This window comes from Falco rusticolus, chromosome 7 (assembly GCF_015220075.1).
Source record: "Falco rusticolus isolate bFalRus1 chromosome 7, bFalRus1.pri, whole genome shotgun sequence".
In the NCBI taxonomy this organism is placed as follows: Eukaryota; Metazoa; Chordata; class Aves; order Falconiformes; family Falconidae; genus Falco; species Falco rusticolus.
In genome coordinates, this window is record NC_051193.1 from 45,984,653 (window position 1) to 46,000,059 (window position 15,407).

The window sequence follows — 15,407 nt, forward strand, 5'->3', positions numbered from 1 at the left end:
TGTTTAACATTTAGCTTCCACTACTACCTCAGTGGAATTATTTTTCTTTCCTACTTTGGGTTACATTCATATAAAAAATTCATCCTAAACCTGCTTTGTTGGTTGTAAATGTGCAGGAGACTTTTGTTTGCATTCGACTGAGCCAAAACATGCTTGCTTTATATGTCTGAATTGCCCTTATGAAGCCAATGGGCTAGATGCTGCTTACATATAATAGGACTAGATTCATGGGACAGAGCAATATGGATTTGACTGTTATCTAAACATGCAATTAGTTTTTGTTTTATTAGCTGTAGCAGTCATTATGCACTTTATATCAATAACCCCCTGACTAGCTATAGCAAGAATGACAGAGTAAAGTTTTAATTTTTTGTTTGTTCTCTGTTTCATTATAAATTTGGATATTTTTTTTCCCAAAGGATGCAAAGAAATCATACTTATGGCTGATTTTTAATGCCAGTTTCTGCTCTGGCCACTCAGATAAATACCTTCATTTACTGAAAACAAGACTATGATATAATAATGTGCAGAAAGTGAGCTGTCTTTGGCCTTTACGCACATGGGCTTGGAACCTGTATCATGCCTAACAGGCACACTTTTCTCCCCCCGTACCCCCAACATTCTCTTACTCACATGCCAGACCCTTGAATAAGCATATAGAAAGTAAAATTTTCATTAAGGCTTACTTCTACTACACAAATGTAAAACATCCTCAAGGTCTCCATTACAATGCTGCCTAACTTTAGAATAAATAAACCAAAATTATTACAAATATTCCTTCCAATAAGAAGCCAAGCCTGTATTCATCGTGCCTCCTTAACTTCTAATTTCAAAATGAGACTCCAAGAATTCTTGGTATTTTTTTGATCTTTGTTTCCTTCTTACATTTTTAGCATTACGTTTTCTTCATTTTTGCTCCTCTTCAATAGATAGATTATCTTAAGCCTTGACACTGCAGCATTGAGGCAGGCTGCTGGCTCAGCTGACTGGTATCAGCCACTGCAACTCCACAGGACTTCACACACTACACACCTACTGGTTTACAAGACTGAAGCCCACTAAGGTTAAAAACTATCTGGGACTAAAGATCAGGACCAAATATATTCCATTTTTATTTTGACGCAGGTGTTCTACCAGGCTGAGCTACCATTGCAGCAGAGCAGTGGGTAGCCCAGCAGGGCTGGTGCTGCAGCTACCACAGGGCTTGCACGCTGAGCAGGTGGCCTCAGTGTGACGGTGCACGTCCCCTCTCCTGCCCACTCACCTGATAGGATGCACTGCCACAGCCTTATGCATCTGCTGGCCTTAGAGGGTAGGGGACCGACTGCATAGACAAGTTTCACCCAAAACTGATGCCTAGATGACCAAATGGGCACATATCACTGTGCTCCATTAGCACCGATTGCACCTTTCAGAATTCCCTTATATCCAAGACCTTCTATTTGCTCCACTGAAATTCTGTTATTCAAATTCCGTACTGTTCAGGGCTGCTAGAAATGACAGGGAGCAAGCTCACTGGTATCCTTCTTGACATCTTTTCCCAAAACTCCATTAGACCTAACCTTACCTTCTGGATACCAGAAAGTAATATCTCATAATTGTTAGATTCTATATACTTTTATTCTTAAAACTGCTACAGATTAAGTGCTATATAGTTTGGGGACTATCCATAAGGTTAAAAAACTTCAAACTTGCTTGTCTGAGGTTAGGCTCCTAAATTAGGTGGCAGGGACAGGCAAGCCAATAAATAAAAGCGTTTTAAATCAAGGAACAACTATTTCGTGTAATGTCTATGACACATGCAGATGCAAAAGCCCACCTATGAAAGCAACCAGTATTCTTAACTTGGTAATTAAGTAAGCGGACTTTGTTAGGAAAATTTGGATAATAAAGTAAGAAGGATTTGGCCCACAGTTGCTTCATCACTACGGTGAGGGGAGGAGAGAGGAAATCTCCTTTGGTGTGTTAGACACTTCAGATACATGTTCATGGCTTCTCAGTCCCTGTGACAGAGGCACTGCAGTCTGTTTCCAAATAAAAATCGTGACATTAAGTGATCACCAAAATAATTTTTACCTTCAAGGACAAATTAAAATGGAAAAAAGCAGCAAAAACTAATCTGCTTTTTCCCACTGAAGTCCAGATGATGCCTATTCCCCTAGATATATAAAAAACTCAAAACATACTTGTGCATAAAGAGGAGACCACTGGTACACAATTCTTCTCTCATGTACAACCTCATGCACATGTCTACCTAATGCATGCACAAAGCCACAGTAAGAACTACACAAAACATACATTTTTTTGTATATGAACAGATAGATAGATAGAATATATATGGCTACATGTGCACCCATACACACAAAGAAGTCATGACAGCTGATTTCCTCAAATAAACGAGGCTACAGAATGGACTGATACACAATTCCTATTCAGTGAAAAAATAGCCCTTAATTTCAGTGGGGTTTGGATCAGATTTGGTTAAACTAGGTGAGCAGTATGTAATTTATCGACATGTATGTTCAAACACATTTTCAAGTCAACCACTGGAACCGCAATGCATTTGTGAAATCCCTCTCCAGCATAACTGTTTCACTATATAGAAGAACTATACTGCAGTTTCATGAACAACTTAAAATTCTATTAACCTACACAGATGCCTTACAACTAAATGAACTGAGGACAGATAAATTCGATTCTATTTATTATTTTTGGTTACTATACTTTTCCTAGTTTTTTAATGCACATATGCCTACATAGATGTGCGTACAACCAGACCCCCACATACAAAGTCCTACTATACTAGTTCGAATTTATACAAGAAATTCCTTTAACAGAAATTAATCAAGGGACAAATTTAGTTTAGTAACAGTGAAAAGCTATGACCATTATTTAATTGGGACAGTGGCAGCTGAAATTTCACATATGAAGTGCAGGAAATATGAGGGAGGCATGCTTATGTGGTACCAGTGAGTTCAGGAGTGTTTCAGGAGTGTTACATGACTGGGGGTGCAGACAGACTGGGGTTTTTTTTGTAGATCAGAACACCCAAATTAATCTGAAAAAAAAAAAAAGATGAAATGCAATAAACATTACGCAGAACAATGTTTTCTTCCATTTAAATCTCATCAGATTTTGCTGATTTTTTAAAAGATTTGTTTTCTTGGTTGTAATATTTTCTTAAATTTGTGCAGCAAATAAAACAGCTAAATCATGATGTTTCTATTGTATATAAATATATATTGACTGAACAAAATAAATTAAATAGATTAATATGCCTCAAAAAAGAGGTCAAATAACTTCAGAATAAAAAATTATCACTCTTGAACCAGTACTTTTTGTATACAAGTCTAAAGGAGTTTTTCTAGTGGCCTCACTGTAGGAGCAGAGCTGACTCCATAATCTCATGAACCTTATAGAAGAGTAAATGGAGGTCTTATTCAAAAAGATACAGAATAGCAGGTTACAAGGGTTTCAGCACTCATGTTCATTTGGGAATCTTTAAACCTATTGGCATGGAAGTACTTGGTCACATTTTGTTTACTGAGTGTTAAACTTCAGGATCTCCACTCTCAGTTTGGCAGCTGCATTATACACGTATTTTTAAAATCCATTACATGGAGAAAGGCCTAGTTTGACTATGAATAATCAGAGAAGGAAACAAGCAAACAAGCTAACAAAGTATCAATTGTTTGTGTGATACAAGTTTGGAAAGTCTCTGTTCAGTTGCCAGGGATTAATTGTTAGTGTTAAAAATAAAAATAAAAATACAAATACCCCCACCCTCATCTTTTGACAACCTGAGCAGAGAGAACCTGGAAAAAGAAATATTCCTGTCAGGCTTTGAATCATCCCTTTGCCATGGAGCAGATGTAGCATGGGACAGTGAATTAATAAAGTCAGAATATTTATTGCTAATGGGTTTACTAAGCATGTGAACAGAAACCCCATCACTCAGTGCCAGAACTACATCCTATGGAAACTGTTCAAAGCAAGAACAAATAGAAATTCACAGGAACCAGGATCCTTCAGGGAGGGCTGTAAGGTCTTTATCCCACTTCTGCGACTGGACAATTAAAAGCAAAGCAAAAATCAGCAAGAGCTTGATTTTCAAGACAATCAAGGTATTTTTACCCATTGTGTAAAAGGAAGGGAAAAAAATCTCAGATGCAGTACTGCAAGACAAAAGGCCTTTCCCCGCAAGCATCTGCTTCTCTTAGCAGTGCTTACTGCTGTGAGGAGCCCTACTGTGGTCAGGCTAAGTCCTGTTAGAAGACTGCTTGGAAGAGGAAAGCCCTTGCTGGATCAGGACGTAGTTACTTTACTCAAGAAATAGCTGCTGAGTTTGCAAATAACGTACAAAGCTTTGTATCACAACAGACTGCTGGTGAATACAGCCAGCCATAAAATATTTTCCTGACTATATGGTTAAAATTGGGGTTAAAAAACTGAATGGAATTTGCAGAAATGCAGGTAAGACCTTTTTTTTTTTTTAAATGTTCTCAACTCCAGAAACTGTGACATAGTAAGATAGTCTGCCCCATACTTCAGCATAATTAATACTGAATAGGCCTAAAAAAAGTTGGTAAATATTTATGAAATGAACCATAATTTTCATAGTGTACAGTAAAGCCTGTGACTCAGGAAACCATCTTTAAATTTTTGTAAAACCTACACATATCAAGAAAAGGATCACATTTTGTGTTTATTATTTCTGCTATGGATTTGCATGTACATGTATTTGTGGATATATTCACACGTGCAGATACACATCCATCCAGGCACCCATAAAATAGTCTGCACGCACATACAAAGACTTGTGTATTCACAAATACCAGGTAAAAAAACATGAAGAACTAAAAAATGCACCTTGTATAATTGTTACAATAAGTTTAAACTACTGAGTTATTATCTAAAAAATGTCATGGTTTCTGATACTAGATTTATTATAAAGAGGAAAACCAGAACACACTTGGAGAAATGTTTTTTTTAAAAAAAACGTTAATTTCCCATTTCATAGGCTCTTTATTGTTGTATTTTGTTCAGCATGGCAGTCTGACCAGTAAAAAAAAAAACCAATACTAAAAAAATCAATTGTTTATTTTCCTATCCTAGCTATTTTACCTCCTAGCTGTCATGTACTAACACAAATCAGTTAATTCGGCTTTTTGACATTAAATACAAAATAAAGTCCTTTAATTTAAAAACAAAAGATTTTTTTTCTGTTCCTTCTCAAAAACATACCTTTTTTTTTAATTAAGAAAAACATGGGACTTTAAGAAGTCATGGCCACAGGTCCTTCAGGATGACTTTTAGGGTCACACTTCAACATAACATCCCTTGTACCACAAGCCTGCTGAGCAGAGCTCCCAAATGTTTCAGCTTAGTGATCTGGCACCCTGCTATTTTATGTCACACTATACCCAAATACTTCAGCCTCTTAATAAAACCTAGAGGTGAAAGTGTGGGTGACCTGCCGGTATATGGACTAGAACAGTTTGGTGCACAAATCAGTATTGTAAGTTGGGAATTTTTTTTTGTTGCTCCTGTTTTTCTCATTCGGTTCAATTAGGTTGGCCTTTTCCTACAACTGCACGATGAAAACACATGCATATGGACATACACAAACAATTATTTACAAAAAATCTCTATAAAAGTGTGGTATACATGTTAACAAATCCTATTTTTGTGTAGTAGATTCTTCCATCCCACCCTTGCTTTCCTCAGTTCATCATGAAGTAGGGAGCGCACGCTCCCCTCTATACCTTGTAACTTCTGTCATCATCTGCAATGTACTGCAGATGGGTAAGGCATTTCTGACCCAGCCACGCTGCCTGCAAAGGCTGCATCAGCCCTGTGCAACAGGCACAGCAGCACACACCACACTAATTTACCTACAAAGCAATTTAATTAAGGCAAGGAACCTTACACCAAACTCCACAGCTGAGAGGAAGATTTCTCACAGTTACATTGACAGGCCCTGAAATCGGCTTCCTCTGCTCCGTGATGAACTCTGTGATTAATCCAAGTGCCAGAAGACAGTGGCCAACCTAGCTAGTGGTCACGTCTGCTGAACTGGCTGCTCAGACTCAGGCTCACTACTCTGCCCTCTGCCATGCCTCCCAGTTTTCACGTCCTGTGTTCACCAGGAGCGTTCATTTTGTATATTGTAGGAAACAAGGCAGGAGGAGCAGTGTAGCAGGGGAGTCAGCTGCGGGCCCTTTCCACAGACAGGTGTCCATAGAGGTGGGTGAAAATCTGGGGGAAACAGTGGAAGAAAAACAGAGAGACAGTGCATGTATGCCTGAGTCAGGACAAAGGTGAAGGAGGAACAATGAAACAGAAAAAAGGGGAAAACAGGAAATTTGGAGGGGAAAAAAAAAAAAAAAGGTGAGGGGTAGGGACTGAAAGAGGAGAAATAGGAACTGTCTTGCCACGTTCACATCATGAGTTGCATTTAGTCATTTCTCTACCTGTGCTGTATCATACTTCCCTAGCAGATGTTCCTGTGAGGGTAAGGAGAGTGACTGAGAAGCATTGCTTTGATGAGGGTGAGTCTGGGAACCAACAGTAGACAGAATTATTTTTAAAAAAAAAACTGTGGGTCACTCTGCTAATTCTTTTCTCTCTTTTTTTTTTTTTTGCCTTCTTAAGTCCTGATTTGAAAGGTTACCAAATACATTTGGTTTGGAAAATTACCAAATACATTGCCAAAAAAACAACGCTCCCCAAAGCCATGTCAGCTCTCCCCGTACTTTAGGATGTCCCTCCCTTTATACCTCCTTGAGAGGAAATTAAGTTCCTCTTCCAACCAGGAATTCTACCTAGCCCTATGTTTGGGACACATGGGCTGGAGACTCTCTGAGAAGCAAGAGGCCGCACAAGCAGATCTATGGCAAAGGCCAAGAACTGTGCCTGGGCAGGGAACCCCTTGCCGCACCATCCCTGCACTGGAGATGTACCAACAAACAGCAAATTAGCAATAAGTATCTGTTTCAATCAAAATTGGCAAACATATTGGCACAGGCAGGAACTTCTAACAGGTATATCAAGATTATTCACGTTCTCTGAACAGATAAATAGCTTATGTACATTCCCGGTCTTTGCCTTCCTGCCTGCCCTGCTCCTACTGGTTTTCTCCTCTCTTAAATCACAGGCCGTTTCTAATGTAACAAAACAGCACAAGAACACATGCTGAAAATTAACTAAAATTTAACAACATAATTAAAGAGATTTAGAAAGGAAGCCAGAAAGTGATAAGAGACCTGGCATCAGCTTGCCACTAAGGACATGGGCAGCTATGCCTGACATGCAGGATTTTAGCAAGTCACCCAGCCAGGCTTTCCAGACAGTGAAAGGCAAGGGCATTGAGATGTTTCTGTGTTGGCTTTTGTGTCTTGCTTTGGATGCTTGTAGTTCATGGTATTTATGTTAAATTAATACTGCTGACTATATATTCTGTATATTGAGGTTAAATAACTGATACTGTCATGGCTGCTGGCCACTTCTCCCCAACCCTTCTACTAATTAACTGGCTTTTTTCATCTTTACTCCTTTCCCAGGAAATGCTGACATTTTTTGGGGAGTGGACACTATGTGTCATTCACTCAGCACAAGATCAAAAACACTCTCTTCTAAACTGCTTCCTCCTTTCCCCCCTTTCACTTTTGCTGAGGGTGGACACCAACATGGGCACTGACTTACACCTGTACAGTTGGGACTGTAATGCAACGAGCTGCACAACACCACATGTTTTTTCAGGGTTTGTCCCGATTCCTGTGTTGGAAAAGAACCTCATTTGCTTCAGTAAAGCTATAAGCTCAAGGGTGCAGTGGGCACTGATTCAGTAGTGCTTTCTGCCTCCCACACCGATCTGGTAGGACTGTTCATATGAGGGCAGATAATTCAAGGGGGAAAAATGGAAGAATCACATCCCTTAAGAAAACTAGATGTATTATCTCCATAGCAGTTTCCCCACTGCTTTTTTTTTTTTCTTCCCCTATCAACCGTGCACTTATTTTGAAAATGCATCATTTAAAACAATCAAATTCCCAAAGAAATTTTTTTTTTTGCTATTTCCTTTTCCAGGAAGGTTTGCACACAAACTGAAAATGTTCAGGTTTCCCAGGCAGTTGAACCTCATCCGCTTGGGCAGAAGCCCATGATAGCTTACGTTATTTAGCATGGCATTATCCCATACTGTTTACTTACAGCTCACTGAAAATACAGGATGATGGAACACATTTTCCTGGGCACACCCTGACTTTATTCTTAGTAAATTGTTTACTATATTCTCAGCCCAGAAACTCACATTACTCCAAGCCCTTTTTAAAAAAATATGTGCCCAACTGAAGCGGTCACTTTCAGCTGTGGGGACAAATTGACAATAACCCTTTCAGTACCTCCACTGGCTAGCAAAGGGGGCAATTTCAGAAGATAGTCTGGCCATCTACTGGGAGACAGAGCTGCTGCAATGGGAGAGCAAGAACAGGAGGAAAACAGGGATTTGCCAGATTCAGAAAGCTTTGGGGATGGGGGAATCCCCTAAGAAAATAAATGGAAAATTAAACTTATGTCCCTTTTCCTCCTGCACGTCTCCCATCTATGCCAGCTTGGAAGAGAACAATGTCGTTCCTAGACATTAGGGCTAACAATGCCATAACTCAGCAACGTTGCACAAACATAGCGGTCCCATTTCGCCTCTGGCTGGATTTGAGGGAATCATTCCTTTTCTCCTGAGGAGGTTAATGCTGCATCCTGGTGATCAGCACGGGTACCATTGGTACTGGAATGCACATCCTTATGACTGCACTTACAGCTCAGCCCGTGCCTACCTGCACAGGGACAGGAACATGGGTCACAGGAAGCACCTGATCTGTGCTAGAGGCCATACTGTGGCCATGCAGAGCAGACAGTGTGTACCAACCCCGGGGAGGTTCTACCAAGACTAAAGCTGTATTAGAAATGAGACTCATGCCATGCTGCTACCATGACGCATTTTTCCATGTGCAAATACCATCACTGATAAAGCATCTTCTGTGATCCTTCCAAACCCATCCGATCAACAGCATCAAATACACTTTAAAACACAGGTGTCACTTCTTATTTTTTAAGTGGAAACTTTGAGTTTCACAAGGACAAGTTTTGCAACTCTCTTCTACAAATCAGGAAGTTTGAATATCCAGAATTAAAACAAAATGCTAGGAAAAAATCCATTTTATATTCACATATATATGTATATTGTGTGCATGTGTACATGCATGTATGCAGCCAACCCTGTGCCGCTGTACATTATTCTGAACAACACTAGGTCACTTATACAGAAAACGGCCTGTATTTAAATAAGGTGCAACTTCTCCCTGCTCCAAACAATATCCACAGACAATGCTGCAGGTCCAAACGCATCTCTTTCCCTGTTATATTTACAAAAAGAAATGGATTATATTTACAAACAGAAATTAAAGTGAAACAGCATAGTCTCATTTCAGACTGTTTGGCTGCTGTAGTGCTCCTCTCTGAAGTTTGATAAGTCTACACCCTGTATTTTCCCCCAGACTGCTTATCACGTCTGCAGTACCATAAATCTGCTAACCTTTCCTACAACTGCTACTGCTAATTAGGCTTCATCAGGGTTTTCACTCTTACACTCCCTACATTAAATAAATGCAGTGCCAGCTAAGCATGCTGTAAGAACTGCTAACTGCATTACTGGTTATCAGAGCAGTTCCAGTGGTCATGCTAAACAGGTGATAATAACAGTGGGAATATTTTGGCAAAACAGGCCTGTGTGACACTGCCAGTGACTCAATAAATGTTACTTAGCATTCCCTAAGTAGTCCCCATAAAATATTTCACAGAAAGGAAGAGAAATAATAACCTTTTGTCCTTGGGGGGTGGGGGGTGCGATGACAGCGGGGACAGGGGATGATGACACTAACCAAATTAACTAGCCAACCAGCCCTCACTGAACCTGGGGTACATCTAGTGTTATAAAAGACAAAAGGTATTTAATTTAATTTTTAGAAAAAGGCCCTCCAAAAGTATATTTAAAAAACACTAGCATTTCAGCAAGAGCTGATAGTTATTGAAAGCTACACAAACAACCACCACCACAAAACTTGCCTGAAAATATAATAATAAAAATAAAAGTTAATTTACTTGTGTCCTTTATTAGAGCGATTTCTATAGCCAGAAATGAGATGGCAGCATACCACAGCTAATGCAAATATTATAGCCAAATGTATTTGCGGTGACAGATTTAATGAGAAAAAATGAGAACTGATATGCAGATGATCTGTAAAAGATTCAAATACTAATACAAATTGGGGGGGAGGGAGGGTAGAAGGAGGGGAGCGTAAGAGTGTTAATCATTATTTCATGAGGCCCATGTTCACAAAGCATTTTTTTACAGATGGTTGGAGGTATTCCTCAACCCTTAACTGACAGGAATACAGGAGGCTCAGAGGCCTTAAGCAGCAATTCTATTCATAGGCCCTTAGCCTTTATATAATTGTATTAAGCGCAGTAACAGACGTTAAATTAACATGCACTGACCCCATGCTCCTAGCTATGTATGCCTTGACCTTTTGAAAAACCTCAAGAGTAGTACTAGTTTAATATTTGATACGTCCTCTTTTGGGGGAGATTAAATGCTGGTATAGGAGGTGTATGTACTTGAGGCCCTAACAGGCCCTTTCCGTCTTTGGCTACAAGGATCTGCTTTTCTTTCCTATCTTCAAATAAGCAGAGTTTGTCTATTTTGGTGGTAAACTAGCTGATAGCAGTAAAGTGCTGCTAAGCTTTATGGGGCCTAATGAAACATTTGACCTAAGTCAGGTGGCAACTGAGCCCCTAACCTCTGAAGACATCTGCCCATAATGGCAGCTGTCTGAAGGAAGACATTTTTGCTGTTTTACAGCAAATCTTACCTCACAATTTGTGGACGGATAACGGATGTTGAGAAATTAAATGCCAAAATGAAACGACAAAAATGGGCGTGCAAAAAGCCTTCCTATATATTTTATTTACTCATAAATGGAATTTAAAATTCAAAATACAGTAAATGTAAAGAGACTTTGCTGTAGTTACTTATCTATAAACTTTTGATTTTGTTACTGGAACATATTTCCTCTGTCTCCAAGGTTGCCAGGTCTGGCAAGGGATGATCACTAAAAATGACTGAAAACAACTTATTTCATTGTTTTACTGTAGGGGGTCCCTTCGGCTTTTAAAACGTGGTGTTAATTCATTTACCTCAGTTTTCTACCTCACAATTAGTAGTAGGCAGAAATTGTACTAGCTGTCTCAAGGATCGTGTGTTTAAAAAAAAATAATAGAAGAAGAAATCTACACGACAAAAATTACGAGGATAGCAAATGTTGGACAATGCTTTTAACTGTGAAGTGGGAGAGAGCGTGAAGTAGCAAAGAAGGAGAGATGAGGTAAAGAACAAGGTTTGATGTAAAGAATGAGATTTCAGGCAAAGCCCACTAACTTTTTCCTTCTCTGCGTCCTTACGACGACAGGTTTCACTCAAAACCAATGCGACAGCCTTTTTATATATAATTTATATGAACTTTATGTAGGTTTGCCTGCCTCTTTCAATGCCCCGATCTCCCTTCCACCAGCCTGTGCCCTTCCCTGCACAGACGAGGGGTGGCTGCCTGCACCCGGGGACGGCAGGTGCTGCCCAGGGCCCTGCCTGGGCCGGGGTCCCTGCCTGGGCTGGGGGCTCCTGAGCCGCCGTCTAGTGTGGCCTTATGCAGGGCCTGGCCGCAGCCGCCGCCGGGGTCAAAGGGGAGGGCGGCAGCCGAGGAGCCGGCCGGGGGGCTGCCGTCCCCGCGCCTATCCCGCGTGCGGGGAGGGAGCCCACAGCCCCCGGGTCGGCTCCCCGGTCTCTGTGAGGTCCCCAAGCCCCCACCTTGACGCCACGAAGCCCCGGGAGTGGGGGAGGAACCCGCTGCGCCGCTACTCTCACCTGCCTGCGGCCCTCGCTGCTCCCGCGGTGCCTTCGGCCTCGATGGCACGGCCGCACCTGAGGGGAGAGGCAGAGGGAGAGGAGGGTTAACCGGGCCGGGGGCGGCGGAGCCGCTGCCTGCACCCGCTGGGGTCTGTTCTCCTCCCCGACTCACCTGGCTGCGACTAGCCCTGGTACCCGGGGGGAGAGCGGAGACGGGCTCACGGCCCCACCCGGCCGCCCCTTTCACCCGTGGGACGCACACACACACACACACACACACACACACACACACATACAGCCCCAGCGTGGAGCCCCCCCCAGCTGCCCCAGGCCCGCAGCAAAGGGCCGAGCGCCCCGGCCCCGGCCCAGTACCTCGGGGGAGGCGAGGCCGGCCCGGGACGGACCCCGGCAGCGCCAGGCTAGGGCCCGGCGGGAGGAGGAGAGGGTCAGGGCGGCCCGGAGGGTGCTGCCGGGGCTGGGCGCCCGGTGGGCAGGGGCAGGCGCGGCAGCGGCCCGGCTGGCCCGACGTGGCTAACTCTGCGGCTGCGGATAGAGACCTTGGGGGCCGGCGGGCGGGGTGGGGGACAGGTGCCCCGTAGGGCTGCGGCGGCGCGGGCCCGGCGGGGGGCAGCCCCCGGGCAGAGAGGAGCGGTACCCGCTCCCGCTCGCAGCAGCAGCCGCCGACAGCATGGCAGCAACAGTTGGCTGGCAAGGTAAAGAGACGTGGAGCTGCACCACCGTGGCTCGGATTTCCACTAGAGCCTGAGCTGCCCCCCCACCCCCAAATCACGCCTGGTTTCAATCCTCTTGAGGGACGACGGTAGGCAGGGAAGAGAGAGGATGCTTTTTTAGCCTTAGCTTGGCTGATCCCTCTTACCACTTCTCTTTTTTTTTTTCCCCAAGTTCCCTCTAGTACCTTGTCTCTCCCTTTAAAACATGCTCACATGAATAAAACCCCCGTAAAGAGGTTTGCTGGCGACCGGAAAGGACAAATGTATTTTTTTTCTCTAAATAGTAAAGGATAAATAATTATGAAAATGCGAGTCTAAGTGAAAGATGCTGTGACCCTTCCACCTTTGTTTTCATCAAGCCAGCCGGTGCTCAAGCTACGTGTCCTGAGCAAGAAAGAATGGAGGGAGGGGAGCAATGAGGTGCTTTTCCTTCGCCTTCTTCCCTCGCCTATCCCTTAGCTGGCCTTTTACTCTTTTCTAAAGTGCAGGCAGGGCTTCAAAATCTCTTTTATCTCTCGAGAAATGTTAACTCTTAGCCTCGACTGTGGTCCTCGCCCGATCTCTCCAGTGCAGGGTTCTCTGAAGTGCAAGATCAGCCCTTTCTCAGCCGGATCGCTCTCCGTGCTGCTGTCGGGGGAGCAGAGGGGAGAAGCCCTTCTAGTTTCTAACAGTTGAGGCATTAGATTGCCCCCCCACCTCCTTTTTATTTTACAGCCGGGCAAACCATAGGCCCCTGTGTTGCGTCAAGCGACCACTCTGCTACCAACTTGCTGCTCAGATCTTGTCTCTTTCACGAAGCTGATCTGCACGGACAGATCTGCTCTTAATCGCTCCTTCTTTTGGGGGGTGGCAAGCAGGGAGGATTTCTCTTTGCTCTTTATTTCTTGCCCACGGAATCCGGGCTGGTAATTACTGCAAAGAGAGGGAAAATGCAGCTTCCCCAACTCCTGCCTGAGATGCTCTCAGTGCTGTGTGCATGCACAAGGCAGTTTCAGAACCAGAGAGCTGGTGCTGATGCTGCTTTGCTCGCTTGCAATCACCTCGTCCAAAAGCATCGCCTCGCCTGGGTTTTCCTCCGGATTCTGCCTTTTTTACCCTTTTCGGGGGCACTAGCTTTTGGGGAAAGAGTGATCGGAGAGATCACCGGACTGCAAGTTGCTTAAAATCAGGTTGGAAGTGGGCAGGGGGGAGGGAGGCGCCTTTGGCAAGCGCTTCCATGGTGCATCTCCTGCTAACTGGGGTCTCCCCCAAACCGCGGCGGATCCGTGCGCCTCCCCCTCCTCCTCCCTCCCTATTATTTATGGGGTGATCCCAGTAAATCCCACCCTCCCCACCTCGAAATAAGCCGAGGCTCCCGATTACAAAGCAATTAATGAATCGCTCCGAATATTTTTTTCATGAATTAATCTCGATCAACCAGGACATCCATATTTTTTAAACACGGCTATGCCCTGAAAGGAGGAGGGGAGGGGGGAAAAAGGTGAGGGTAGGAGAACTTTTAGGAAGTTTTATTCTATTTTTATTTTTCCATTAATGAAATAAAAGCCACCATACATTTATCCGAATAAACGTGTGATCTGCTCCGTTAGGCAAAAGTCGATTAAAAAGTTAGGCTAGTAGGCGACGGTGAATATTTGAACGTCTCGGGGACCAAGCGGAGTAGGAAAGCGGGGAAAGGGTGTTTATTTCTCTCACTATATATATCTAGGGAGACACATATATACACTCACAGCGGGGGGGGGTGGGGGCGGGTGGGGGGTCGGGCTGGACGGGGGAAAGGGAAAGGTGCCAGGAATTAATAATAGAAGCCCACAGAGTCTAGATAAGTCCAAGGGTCGGCGATCGCAGCTGCTGCTCCTTCGGCGAATGCGCCCTCCGCGAATGCTTTTTGGGGTAAGGGCTTCCCGGGTAGGTAGTTATGTACAGCAAGCCCAGACCGCAAAAAGATTCGCGAAGGACAAAGTCTCCCGCGGCTTCCTACATCCATGCATCCGGTTGCCACCATAACATCCACAGGACCCACGGGCGATCGGCTCCGCCATCCCCCGCCACGCCGGGTCCCCACCCCCCATCCCCACCAAGTCCCGCTCCGAAAACGCCGGACCCCGCCGGGGCGAGGTGCGTGTGTGTATATGTGGCGGGGGGGGGGGGGGGGGGGGGTGTCTCCCGCCGCACCCCCCCCTCGGCGGGGCCGGCGGCGCGGGGCCGCGGGAGCGTGGCGGAGCGCGGCGTGTCCGCGGCCCCGCTCGGCGCGGAGGCTCCGGCGCTGGGCACGGGCGCTGCGTAAAGAGAAAACTCTCCCCCCTGAGCGCTAAATAAATAGAGAGCAAGCGGGCAGCTCATTGGTGCGGGCTAAAATCGTCACCCACCAATCAGGCAGCGCCTCACATTGCCTAGTTCGGCTTTTTTTTTTTTTTTTTTTTCCTTCTTTTTTTTTTTCCCCTTCTTTTTTTTCCCGAAAGGGGGAGAGGAGAGGAGAGCGGGAGGGAAGGAAAGGAGGAAGGGAAGAAGAAAAAAAAAAAAAAAAAAAGCGCCCTCTCCATGCTTAATTAGTCACCGAACCTGCGACGACAGCACGTCCGAGAGCGCGGCCGGGCCAGCCCGCCCGGACCCCCCTCACCCCCAAACCCCTCTCCGGGAAGCCGCTGCCAAAGGGGCGCCGCTAAGCTAAGGACCAGCCCCGCCGCCGCGGGCCCCCCGGCGCGGAGCCGCCGCTC

At 44.5% G+C, this 15,407-nt stretch overlaps 1 protein-coding gene across 1 annotated transcript; it reads right to left on the reverse strand.

Moving 5' to 3' along the window:
• Positions 1-2,757: 2,757 nt before the first annotated feature.
• Positions 2,758-14,732, reverse strand: LOC119150882 (translation initiation factor IF-2-like). The gene is made up of 4 exons (XM_037393982.1): positions 14,672-14,732; positions 12,132-12,886; positions 11,978-12,034; positions 2,758-3,058 (listed from the first exon to the last, which is right to left on the reverse strand). Exons 1-4 carry the CDS (start codon positions 14,730-14,732, stop codon positions 2,996-2,998), a joined length of 936 nt encoding a protein of 311 aa, XP_037249879.1. The 3' UTR covers positions 2,758-2,995.
• Between the last annotated feature and the right edge of the window lie 675 nt (positions 14,733-15,407).